The 13,268-nt window shown below is 48.9% G+C and overlaps 1 protein-coding gene across 6 annotated transcripts in view; it reads left to right on the plus strand.

Annotated features, from left to right (window-relative positions):
- The window catches only part of RGS4 (regulator of G protein signaling 4), a 32,531-nt gene that overhangs the window by 16,692 nt on the left and 2,571 nt on the right, over positions 1-13,268 (plus strand). Inside the window, exons 1-4 of one of the 6 annotated variants that reach the window (XM_032695874.1) lie at positions 7,748-7,935; positions 8,364-8,597; positions 11,418-11,522; positions 12,459-12,520. In XM_032695874.1, coding sequence (XP_032551765.1) covers positions 11,428-11,522; positions 12,459-12,520 — 157 coding nt within the window. In that variant the 5' untranslated portion in view covers positions 7,748-7,935; positions 8,364-8,597; positions 11,418-11,427. Of the gene's footprint in view, positions 1-7,747; positions 7,936-8,094; positions 8,263-8,363; positions 8,598-8,667; positions 8,924-11,417; positions 11,523-12,458; positions 12,521-13,268 lie in introns of those variants that run through there. The other 5 variants (XM_032695871.1, XM_032695873.1, XM_032695872.1 and 2 more) reach the window with 5 other exon arrangements.

Here is a 13,268-nt window from a genome sequence, read left to right on the forward strand (position 1 = left end):
ATCAGAAACAGTGCCCTGGAGCTGAACATCCTTGATTAGAGACAGCCCAGGTCCATAATGTATCTTTGTGGCTCCATCTCTAAGATTATCCAGAGCAGCATCTCCTTTGATATTTTGCATTATATTCTTGGGACCACAAGTCCTCTGTGGATGACAGTTTAGGATTGCTTCAGTGGTGTTGGTTGGATTCTGTGATCCAAGTAATCCTGTGTTAGATGAGCTAGTTATGGACACTGGAGGCTTGATTCGAAACAGGTGCAGAAGCCCATATTTTTTCCTTTTGTGTTAAAACTTATTTCCAGCTGAAACACTAAAGCATGAATGTGCCTTGGGATAGCAGCTTGCAGGAGGCTCACCTGCTGAGCCAGTAATTGCAGTCTTTAGCATCCAGCCTGCATCTGGAGTACCAGAAAGACTGGCAAACAGGGTTTCAGAAGAGACAGTAAGATCTGAGCCACTTGCATCCTGCTGAGAAGTTCAGAGGGATAAAATGTAACAACAAGAAGCATTTATTTCTTTTTTTGGGAAAAGCAGAAATTTTTAAATGGTAAGGCATTAAACGTTGTCACTCTCAGCGTGGTGCTGTGAGCATCAGCTGCAGGGCCATGTGCCATGTGCCATAGATTTTGCTCGAGCTCTCTCACTTTCTTTTATTTTTCCTCTGTGGCATAGAGAAACTCAGGTCTCCTTGGATTTTCAGCACTGCTGCAACATAAATTTTAAATGGCAAGTGGTCCTGACAAAACAGAGCTCAGCAAGCAATTACTCTTTTCCAGTGGTCTCTGTGTGTCTGTTATATGCTGTATGCATGCCTATGCAACCAGCCTCTGCAGCAAGTCACTTGCTCCCAGCGCAGCAATTCCACAGTTTTGCTACACTGGATATTTGCCATTTGCAATTTCACTTGTCCAATCTGCCTCCAAGACACAGGTCAAGAAACTTTAGGCTAAGATCAACTGTTGCCAGTGATTCCTCTTACTGCCTCCCTTTTGTGAGTGTTAAACTATATGCAGATCAGGGCTGACTGATCGGTTGAATACCTGGCATCTTTTCGAACTCCCCCTCAGGCTGAGGCCACATGAAGAGCATTTAGTTCTATTCCAAGTTACCTCAGCCATTGTATGTAGCAGGCTGGCATCCCAGTGCTTTTGAAAAGATGCTGTTTCTCTGCTGCAGCTGCTTGTCCTTGCTTTTGTGTTTCTCTAGCCTGCAACGATGATGCTTGCCACCCCATTCACAGATGTGTCAGACATCGCTTTTTAAATAACAGGCATACCCTTGAGACAGGCATTGACACATGCTTGCTGCTTGCAAGTTGCTTTTTGTACGCAGACTTAGAGAATTCAACAACTAAATTGTTACCAGAGCAGTAAGGGATGTGCTTAGGATGCTGAGCCATGACCCTACTGACAAAATGTCCCCTGGGATTTGCACTAGTCAATAAAGCTCTACCCTTTGTTCCCTGGCATGGGCCCTTGTGGTCTGGCAGCTCTAATCCTGCTCAGCTGCCACTAGAAAGATAAGTGGGAAGGGAGGAAGAAAGGTCCATCTGAGGTTAAGACAGTAGATCCCACTAGATCTGCAGTGATGAAAGATTTATCCTTGCAGCTTGTAACTTCACATCCTCCAGTAACTGTCTAGGCAGAAGATGGCTCAATCACATTAAAAGGTTGGGCTTTTTAAAGCTGTAGAACAGAAGTCACTGCACAGCTGGGTTGCTAAGGTGCTCAAGGCATGAGGAGTGGTTTTGTTGCACACTGTACATAAAGACATCCTAATTTCTGGCGTATCAACCCTCTTCCTGCCTCCCTTTGTGCCTCCTCCTCCCCTGTACCTTAGGGCACCGTCAGGTGAAGCAATCCACAAGTGAGAGGTGTGCACAAACCACTGACTGTAAGCTCTTGTAGTGATGGGCCCACGGGGTCAGTCTGAGCTGTCCCAACATCGCCCATCACAGCTCCTGGCTCGATAGGGAGCTTCCCAGTGAGCTTCAAATAGCCTGTGCAAACCACTTGCAAAGAACATGAAGGAACACAGAATTGTGTATTTAAACAAACAGCAGCTATGTACATGTTACACTGTATCAGATCAAAATGTGGAGTGAAAATACTTTGGACTGGTTGCTGGCGAGGGTGAAGCTGTTCACTGTGAGCAGTCAGTGGTGTGTGTGTCACTAGAGCCACCTTTGCTCAGCGGGAGCAGCACCCAGCTCTCAGGCACTGTGCTTCAGCCAGGGTGTGTGGGCTGAGGAGGGGCTGGCAGCACACCAGGCAGGACAAGGACAGCTGCCTGGCACCCCCAGGCACACAAGCAGCAATGGCAACGTTGGGGTCTGGCCCTGGGAGACTTCCAGGGGGGCTGCAGGCAGTGCTGACACAGCACAAGGGTCTGCTCAATGTCCACTCCAAAAGACAACGAGTGTGTGTCTGCCTGGGGCTACACAGCCCTGGGGATCATCCACACAGTCTTTTATGTCAACCAGGTGCAACTGGCTTGCATTAAGATTCTTGGAGGAATAGGCCAAAGAGCTCCCAGCACAAAGCATGGTTTATTTTAGAATACATTTAGAATACATTCACACATTTTAGAATAAAAGGATATTGGAAGAAAGCTATGCTTTCTTTTCTTCCCACAGCATTCTCCTGGAGAAGCTGACAGCCCATGGCTTGGACAGGTGCACTTTTCACTGGGCTAAAAACTGGCTGGATGGCCAGGCTGAGAGTGTGGTGGTGAATGGTGCCACATCCACTTGCCAGCCGGTCATTAGTGGGGTTCCCCAAGAAGCAGTACTGGGGCCAGTTCTGTTTAATATCTTTATCAATTATCTGGATGAAGAGATCGAGTGCACCCTCAGCAAGTTCACAGATGACACCAAGTTGGGCAGGACTGTTGATCTGCTGAAGGGTAGGAAGGCTCTGCAGAGGCATCAGGACAGGCTGGATCGATGGGACAAGACCAATGGTCTGAGGTTCAATAAGGCAAAGTGTCAACTCCTGCACTTTGGTTACAGCAATCCCAGGCAGTGCTACAGGCTGAAGGAAGAGTGACTGAAGTAGAAAAGGACCTGGGGGTGCTGGTGCAGCTGAACATGAGCTGGGTGTGCCCAGGTGGGCAAAAAGGCCAATGGCATCCTGGCCTGGATCAGAAATAGGGTGGCTAGCAGGACCAGGACAGTGATCATCCCCGTGTACTCAGCACTTGAACCCTGAGTTCAGTTTTGGGCCCTTCACTACAAGAAGGACATTGAGGTGCTGGAGCAAGTCCAGAGAAGGGCAATGGAGCTGGAGTGCAAGTCATATAAGGAGTGACTGAGGCAGCTGGGGGTGTTCAGCCTGGAGAAAAGGAGGCTCAGGGGTGACCTCATCACTCTCTACAACTACCTGGAAGGAGGTTGGAGACAGGAGGTGGTTGGTCTCTTCTCCCAGGCAACCAGCAACAGGACAAGAGGAAATGGCCTCAGGCTGTACCAGGGGAGGTTCAGCTAGGCATTAGGAAGAATTTCCTCACTGGAAGGGTGGTTAAGCACAGGAACGCGCTGCCCAAGGAAGTGGTGGAGTCACCATCCCTGGAGGTGTTCAAGAAATGCCTGGAATTAACACTTAGTGCTATGTTTTACTTGGCATCATGGTGTTGGGTCAAAGGTTGGATTCGATAATCTTGGAGGTCTTTTCCAAACTTAATAGTTCTGTGATTCTCTAAGAGAGGGTGAGCTGTATAGTCACAGAGCTGGTAACCTGTTTATCAGTGCAGGAGCACTATTAGTATGGGTGATAGCAGGCTCGTTTGAAAAAGGTGGTGATGTAATTGATACCAGCTGACGTGATTGAATGGAAAAAATAGACCTTTTCTAATGAGCTTAATAGTTTTTTTATGAGGGAGTTATGGTGGTGAAATAGATGTATAAGTGAATACGACTTGCTATCAATATTTGGCTTCATATGTCATAAAGTCCATATTAAATGGATTAAAAGTGGCTAAATGAGACATTTCAAAGTGGTTTTAGTGTTTAGAAAGCATCAGTGAACAGCCATATGTTGACTTGGTTTGTGGTCCAGTGTTATTCAAAACTGTCTTAGTGATTAGCAGGAAATGTTTAAGGGACTGTAAATCAAGATGGATTATGAGACAGATTTGGGAAATTGGAAGGCAAGCTACTCAAAGCATAGCTTTTTCTGTGGTCTGATACCCATAAACAACAATAGCCAGACAAAACAAACAAACAAACAAAACAAAACAAACACACTTATTTCATTAGCAAACCCAAACCAGGAGAGGAAAGAAACCCCATCCATTTGAGCTGAACAAAATTCTTCCTTTGATACAAGATGAAATATTTTCTTTCAGGTAGTAACAGAAGAAGTAGGCAACCCAAAAACTGAGGGTTGAAGCAAAGAAAAACACAGCTCCCACCATCCCCTTCAAATGATTAGGAAATTCCAAGTCCTTAGAAATTACAAAAGTCCACTGATGGTATAGGTGCCCATATAAGTAGGAAACACCTGAGAGCATGGGAAAATTGTATGGACTGTATGTTTGGTTGTATGGACTGTGTGAACTTGGAGCTAAGGAATGCACTGCATGAATGTACTAACGTTTACAGAGCATCATTTCAGAGAGGAGCAGGCTCAGCAAGAAACTGTGACAGCAAAAAAAAGCTGCCTTGCCTTTAAAAGTTCATCTTTGCCTTGTGCAAGAGAAGCAGGAGGTTGACTGGGTCAGCCTGGAGATACATCCACTCAAGAAGGTTTCTGTGTGAGCAGCAAATTAACCATGTCGCAGAATGGTGAGTCATCCCCCTCTCAGGGCTAATTTGGGAAGAGATGCTCTCTCCTCAAAGGCTGCCTCTGGGGGCTGTTTGTGAGGTCCATGTCTGTGGTCATGTGGGAAGTCAGGTGGTGCACTGCAGAGACATGGGAAAGGACAATTTCCTCAGAGTATGCTGTGGGACAGAGTTTCTGGGAATCCCAGGGCTGGCTGGGGGACCCTATGGGGAAAGTGTGGCCTCTCCATGTGGCTTTTAGAGGGGTCAGGCCACAGTCAGTGCCCTGGGACAGGAAACATGGCTGCATGCAGTGTCAGGCACAGGCACGTGCTGAGTTCATTCACCCAAATTAGGAACCCAAATAGTCCTTCCAGGACTCTCTGCTCCCAGCTCATTAGTTATAATTCACTCAAACCACATGTCTACATGAATAAGATGCAACCCTCAGTACTGGAAGGAAATCTTACCCACTAATGGGTGTACTGGAGAAGAAATCAATAGTGGGCAGTTGCAGTGGAAGGGATTCTGTGCAGAGTGCTTGGGGCTGGAGTACAGGGGAAGCAAATCAGGGAGTTCAGCATAGCTCCAGGCCCACTCCCCACAGCAGGGCTGTGTGCCAGGGACACTCAACTGGACAGAAATGTCACCAGAGCAGCTGATCATACAGGGCTTCAGCCTGGGGCCCTGGGGGCCAGTGCCATCCAGGCTGGTGCTTCTCAGTTGAGCGGGAGCTGCTCCAGTTCCTCAGCAATGCTGTCTGCCAGACATGTATTGGGATGAGAATGCCCATGGGAAAGATGGGCAGTGCCTTGCCCAGTGTCCCTCTGTGCACCCAGGCATTTGCCAGCCCGACCCCACGGTGCCTGGCTGGCTTTATAAGACATGAAGAGGGGGAAGAGTGGATCACTGAGCCTCTACAAGGCAGACTGGGGAAGGTAGCTGTGACAGGAGAGGCTCTGGCCCAGCAGCACATCCTCACAGCTCCCATGTCCCTCTCAGTTTCCAGTGACGCAGAGCATCCACCTTCCCTGCGTGCTCACATCCCACAGCTGCTCAGGGATGGGAAGGGATGAGGCAGGAGGGCAACAGCCTGCAGTAGCTCAGCTCTGGGCAACGACCACGGAAGCAGCGTTCCCGTGCTCCCTGCCTCCTCCCACGGCCTGCCTCTTGGCTGCAACCAAGCCGAGGGACACATCCCACACTCACTTATGTACGGGGGTGAGCACACGTGTGTGACGTTTTTCCCTAAAAGTGGTGGTGGGAGGGAAAGCTCCAATTCACAGCCTTGTCTCTAGCTGCTTGGGGAGGCAGGGTGTGGGATGCAGCAGGGATGAGTGGGTGGGGAACAAGGGATGCCACGGTGGGTACCGCAGACATTTACGATTGTGCTGGCTCTGTGAGCCCCTGAGTGCCCCCAAAGCACCACAATGCCAAGGGATGGACTAGCCAGGGAGCCCCCACCCCCATCCCATCCTCACTGCTGAGTTCTCCACGCTGCAGGTGAAGCGAGGCACAGATGACGTGACAGGCGTAAAACGTGGCATGAGCTGCCGCTTGCTTCCCTAACTGGCAGGGAGGAGGAGATTTTGGTATTGAGCACAGCACAGTCTGTACACTGGGAGAAGAGGCCTGACTATGACGGTGAGAGATGGTAGGGGGTACTTTAGATTGGGGACCAGCTGGAGCAGCTGAGAGGATATTAAACTGCAACAGCTGGAAAACACAGCTTAGAGGAGAAACAGTACACAAGCCCAAACTCCTCACATGAGGGCCAGAGTGAACCAGCCTGTGTTAATGAACTGGAAAAAGGGAAATTTCAACTGCAGCATTTCTAGGAGCCTACATACCCAGTCTAGGGAGGATGCTCTTAATTGCAAAGCCCTTTGGGCTGGCTGTTGTGATGGCAGTGTCAGAAATTTCTGATTAGAGCCTGCTCGCACAGAAGTTGGGGAATGCAGAAGGTGACCTGATGTTGACACCATCAGCATCTGAGTGTCATTAGAGCCACGCAGCAAATGTGCTTACAATCCACGGAGAAGTGTGACATTCCTAAATCAGATTCCACAACAATTTGCAGAGAAACTGCAGAATATCTGTGTTCTGCACAGAAGCTCACTGCCCTAGCAAGCAGCCTTTGGAACCTTCCTGAGACAGGTGGTCTGGCTCTGGCTGCCAGGGTGAGGGTCAGGGTTAGAGCTTGCAGACACTTTGACCTTGTCTGCCATCTGAGCTTGTGAATTGCTTGAATGAAAGCGCTGCATTTGCACATGACCAGCAGTAACATTGCACAAGTTTGCAATTAAAATTAAATTAATTAAATATTTAGCAAATAATTAGTTTTCCTGTTGGCCATATTCTGCCCTTTGACTTCTCATGTCCCCAAACAGAAGACATCAGAGAGCTTTGCCAGTACCAGTTGATTCCTACAGTTCCACCCAAGTGCTGTCAACTCATTAACACAAAAAAGACAAGGGGATTCACTCAGTGAAAATTTTACACTGCCCTGAGCTGGAACTGGTTTTTAGTTGGAACAGTGCAGGATTTGCAGGCACGTTGCCTCAGGTTTGGCAGCAGGATGGTTTTCCTACAAAAGCGTTTTACAGTTAATTAGAGCACTGCCTTTCAGCACAGTTAGTGATCTGAGAGGATGCAGTACTCAGGTACTCATCCCGGATTTGGGTTGTCTGTGCTGCTGGCTTTTGGCTCTAGAGACACAGGAGGGAAAAACTCATCCTGCAACTTCTGCAGATCATGGGCAAAGTATTGAAAGGTTTCTAGGAGAGGGGACACAGCAGTGGGTAGCGTGGGCAGACAGCCTGCTGCTGATCAGAAGCTTCTTTATTTCACAGCAGGAGCAAGACTTAGAATGCAGAAGACCATATGCACGTCCGTCTGCCCAAAGCTTTCCCCTCTTTTATAATGATGGTACAGGCTGTGCTGAGCTGCAACTCAATAAATATCAGCCAATTCTCTCTCTCCAGAGGGGCAACTGCCTTCTGTACCATTCAAGAGCTGAGGACAAGGGGTGTAGCTGAAGTAATTTTGTTCTTCTCAGGACTACAGCAGAGCCAAGCAGTGCAGTGTTTGGTCACCACCAAACGCCCCCAGAGCCAGGTGTCTCATGAGTCCATTCTTTAGTACCTCAGCACTGCTTCAAAGTCCTCTCTGGGCAGGTACAGTTATGCCTATTGTTTTACTTACACATCTTTCTTTGGGGATTCCTGAGTCCCAAGGTCTGGCTTTTGATTAGGGGCAAGTGCAACTGGAGAAGTAAGGTATTGCAGCAATACCCATATCTGAGGCAGACGTGTTGCCAGCCTCCTGAATTTCTTTTCTCCACCCATGTACATGAGCTGTCCTCAAATCTGTGTGCTGAGGCACGCACATTTTATATTCCAATAGTGATATGCCCCTCAGAGCTTTTGTTTCAGCCTCACCAAAAGTATATATTCATGACTAGAATAAAACAGGACAGTCTCATCTGCCTGGGTATTTTTCTGGTGAATTTACATTCTTCTCTCCTTAAGAGCTCTGTTTTCTCCATTTGTTGGGATTACAGGAACCTTTTATGTTTAAAATTCTTGTCCCTTTTTTTCTCCAGGTTACTTTAAATAGAAGAGGAAAGGAAATGAACAGAGGAGCCAGCAAAGCTCATCTTGCTTCTCAGAATTGATTCTCTGATCCTTTTTACTATCTATGCCCCCCCCCCCGAAAATCTCCTCTAGATTTCTATCTGCACCATTCCAACTTCCTGCAATAGAGGAAAGTCCCTAAAGCTTTTTCAGCCCTTTTGAAAGAATCCACCTCTGCAGCCAGACACCAAGCTTCATTTCTGGTAAGGTTTTCAATCTCACTCACTCCTTTGTCTGGGTTTATACGTCAGCCTCTTCCTCTTGGGTGGGCAGAAAGGGGACGGGTGCTGCTGCTGTGCTGACTCCTGACTGGGTCACCCAGTGCTGCTGGGCTGTCTGGGCTAGGCTATAAAATAGAGCCAAGGCAGCGCAGCTGGCTCAGAGACCAGACTGAATTCTGCAGTCGACGCAGGACCCGTGCGCAGCCTCTGCCGCCTCCTGCTTTGTTGTTTTTCCTGGAATACTGAACCGACCCCGGGAGCAAGATGTGCAAGGGACTCGCTGCACTGCCAGCCACTTGCTTAAAAAGGTACTGTTTATTTCTGAGCATCTGGTAATGGTCGTGTTAGCCTGGAGATACGCTGATGCATTGCGCTTTGTGTCTGAAGCAGAAAAGGCAGATTTGGCTCTGATTATTTTGTAAGATTACATACAAATGATTGCTTAGAGGCTTTTGAGAGTTTTTTTTCTGTTAGAAGCAGGATTGCAGAAAGGTTTCGTACTGAGCTGCAGGAACGCTAGACCCATCCTTCCCATCAGCAAAACAAGCAGCTCTTAGCATTGCTATATTTTTATATTCCTGTCAGCTGTTTCTGCCGCAAGCTTTGCACCCCTTATCTCCTTTGAATCCTCACACTGCCGACTTTTATTTTTCTTGATTTTTTGAGGGGGAAGCAAGGCAGACAGGATAAAAATTAGGGATTATCCCCAAAAATGCATCCGAAATGCAGAAACCCAGCCTGGCAGGACCAAGGACCCGTCTGCCAGCAGGCAGGGATGCGAACCAGCCCAGTGCACTGGATCTGGATGCGGTACCAGCCAGTGTGGGGTCAGCGCGAGTTCCCCGGGTGTGCAGTGAGGGTGAGGGGCCGGGTCAGGCTGTACCCGCGGTGCACAGCACTGTAGGGCTGGTGTGTGGCTCATCATACACCCACAGTGCAGTGCCAGTCAGGGTGGGCTGAGCTGCACCCCTGCCGTGGGCGCAGGATCTGGCTGCATCCCAGTGTGCAGGACCGTCCAGGCACTCCTGCAGTGGCAGAGCCTGCCACACCCCTAAGCATTGCCTCGGCTGCATGGGCTGCCCCACAGCCCAGTGTGAGGGGTCTCTGTGCCTGCAAGGTGGCCACGACCCCTCCTGGAGGGGTGGTACTCCTTTTCAGGTGCCGTGGGCCCTGGAGATGCCGAGCAGGATGGCACAATACTCCCTGCTCACCAAGCCTGTGCAAACTTGGACAGGTCTCTGGTGCAGCACTGCTTTTCCACCTGCTTGTGCCCTCAGCAGCGCTCCTGAGACTGCTTCCCAGCAGCTGTGCATTGGATTGGGAAAATGCAAACAGAGACTCAGCTGGTTCCCATCTGGGGGGAAAAAGCTCCCTGTTCATGACTGGATTTGAAAACAAGTACTAAAAATGCAAGGGAAAAATATTGACGCCTTCCACTCCAATTTGCAGGAACATTTGATGGAGATGAAACAAAAAAAGCACTTGAAAAAATGCAAAGAAAAGTAGTTTGCATCTTTTAAGCACTTCTGTCCAGGATTCCTAAAAACAACCCCTCTCTCCCAGAAGGCTGCGGGACTCCAAACAAGCAACAGTGTCTTGTTTCCTCCTGCTCCTGCCTTCCTGCAGACCTGAGTGGTCTCCTTCCCCTGGGACAAAGAGCATGACAGCGCCAGGCAGCCTGATCCTGGCAACACAGAGTCCCCATGTCTGTCTGGGCAGAGCCTGAATGTTGGTCCTGGCCACATGCACCCTGCTCTAAAGCAGCTGTGAGTTTCCTTTGCTCTCACCAGAGGGTTGGATTTGAGCAAGCAGTGAGAGAAGATATGGCCAGGATGGCTGACAGGGTGCTACTGCTGGGGCAGAGAGCAGTGCTGAGAGGCTGAGCAGCTACCAGAGCTCAGTCCTGTGGCACAGCCTCTTGCTTTTTTTCAGGCTCAGATCTGATAAGCAGGAGAAGAATTTCCTGCTTATACTATCATTGCACCCTGCGACAGGCCAGGGCTTGCACGCCTGAGCAAGCAGGACTGATTTACCCACCCCTCATTCTTAAACTGGAAGGAAACCCAGAGAGATGCCAAGGCCAATACCAGCTGCTTATCTAGATGCTGCTGTCAGGAGATTGTCCTGAACACGCTAGAAGGCAGAACAAAATTAACGATTTTGTTAATCGTTTGAGGAGCTTGCTGTGGAGCGAGAGAGTCCTTCTTGTAGTCAGTGTGGGCTGGTCGTGGTGAAACTTTTGGCTCATCCCCTGATCTCACCCCACAATCCTTCTCCAAGCCCTTGGCTTCCTGCCTTCCCTCTCTGTCATAGGCAGCCTCTTGGTGGGGTGGCCTGGCATGGCCCTGCTGTTCCTGTAGCTGGGTGATGAGGTGGGGAGATGGCAAGGGCTGCAGTAAAGGATTAGTAAGGCTGTAAGAAGCAGTCATTGGTAGCTGGGCAAATCAGTTCAAGGAGAAGTGACACACACAGAGTGGGGATGCCTTTCTATCACAATATTTTAACTGGAAACAGTAGGGAAACAACAGCTTCTCCCCCTTTGGCAGCCCAGCCTCCAGGCTGATGACCTTCTCAGCAAGAAAATGGTGCTGTTGAATATGAAAAATTACTACTTTGACATTGTTGTATTTGTCTAGAAACAGAAATGTGCATTATGGGAGGAGTGTAAAGTCAGCAGTGGAGTCACCAGCAATGACCTGCATTGGTGTCACTGAGTAATGCTGAGGGAGCTTGTTCAGTGAGGAGGCTGCAGAGGGAGTGTAATGCATTACCCTCATCTCCTTCTTGATTTGTTTCTTCCAGTGCCAAAGACATGAAGCACCGTCTGGGTTTCTTGCTGCAGAAGTCAGACTCCTGTGACTACAGCTCTTCCCAGGGCAAGAAGGAGAAGACATCTTCAAGCCAGAGGTAAGAGCAGGTAGTGTCATGTAGCTAAGCATGTTGTTCACTGCCTCATCAAGCTGGACTCCATTAGTGTTTCTGCTGCTGCTTCCTAGTTCCTCCTGAATGCCTGTGTTTGAATCTACTGTGGCAAGAGTCCTCAAGTGTTGACTGACCCTTTTCATGAAGAAGGTTGAACTAGAGACCCCTTTCTGCCAACACTTCTATGATTCAATATCTTTGTGCATGTGGGAAGGTGTGTGCCCTCTCCTGGGCAGGGGAATAACGCCATCCCAGACCCAGTGTGACTGGACACATTGCAGAATCAGCATCGCTGTCTCTTGGAGCTGGATTTGTGCAACAGTCCACACAACTGCAGAGAGGTGCTGACACACAAAACAGAGTGAGCAGCCTGCCAGGGTATCACTGGTGCAAGGTGATGGTGTTCTCTCCAAAGAGGACTCCAAAGGCTCTTGGAATAGATGAGCCCTAGATGTTTTAGTATGGCAGGGGGAAGGAATGCAGGATGCGTTCACACATTCCCCATATGTTTCCAGTTCCCACATTCCTCTCTCTTCCACATAACTACTGTTCACCTGACATATTAGAGAAATCAGCTCTTTGGAGTTCACTGATATGACCTGTAAGAGTGATTCCAGGTCTATGCTCCAGCAAGAGATGCAGCCTCTCACAAAATAAACATAAATTCCATAACAATTTTTCCAGGAAAATTCCAGCCCATGGCTGGTGATAGGAATTGCAACCCAAAATTTCTGTAGATTAGATCTGGGATCCCCAAGGGTATCTGTAAAGCAAGCAGGCATTTCATTCTTGGTCTCTAGTGTATGCTCTTACAACAATCAGGGAAAAATATTTTCTAATGGTACTGAGCAAAAAACCAAATTTGTCCCTTCTGTACTCCCCTTAACTCTTCCCTGTGTTTCTCCCCTTGTCTCCTTTTAGGCTTAGCCAAGAGGAAGTCAGAAAATGGGCAGACTCTTTGGAAAACTTGATCCATCATGAGAGTAAGTAAAGAGGGCCCTTATGCTGCCTGAAGTGTGTGTGCTGTGAGCAGTCCTGGGAGGGGACATGGGATGTCACCTTATGCCTCTTAGGAGCACACAAGATCTCCTTTGGCCACACAGACCTCTGGAAGGGGTGGTGAAGGGTCCTCTTGCTCAGACCCAAGGCAAGGGTCAATCCCAACGAATCGTGTGTGGCTTTGACCTACTGCTAATCTGTCCCATTTTTGAAGGCAACTGGCACAGTCTGTGTGTAAGGGGAGGGCAACCCTGGGGCACACAGTTTGTGATGGGCTAAACAAGAATGAAAAAGTGTAGACATTGTTTGCAGCTGAGCCCCTGGGAGACTTTGTCTTCCCAGCAGTTCCAGGCTTCACTGATGTCCTTGAGGTTTCCTTCTCATGGTTCCCATGGCCTGAGACCTTGTGGAGTGTGTTGTCTGTCTCCTCGGGGCCTCATGGGAACACGAGAATTGCTTGTCTTCTCCTGGATGAGACACTGAAGGTCACAGTGGGGGAGCAGGCAGCTGAGGCCCCACAAGTGACATCCCCAGGGGACTCTGAATTCCAGCCTCCCACATCACGCACGAGTCACTGCCGTGGAGGCAGGAGCTGTCCCCGCTGCTAGACCCAGGGGAGCTCCTCATTCAGCTCCAGCAAGGAGAACCCAGAATCACTGTTTTCTGGGGTTCGTGGGTATGACTGTCCAGGAACCAACACTCTTACCTGATCTTATTTTCCTCTAAACAATC

Source organism: Chiroxiphia lanceolata, chromosome 9 (assembly GCF_009829145.1).
Source record: "Chiroxiphia lanceolata isolate bChiLan1 chromosome 9, bChiLan1.pri, whole genome shotgun sequence".
NCBI classification, from domain to species: Eukaryota; Metazoa; Chordata; class Aves; order Passeriformes; family Pipridae; genus Chiroxiphia; species Chiroxiphia lanceolata.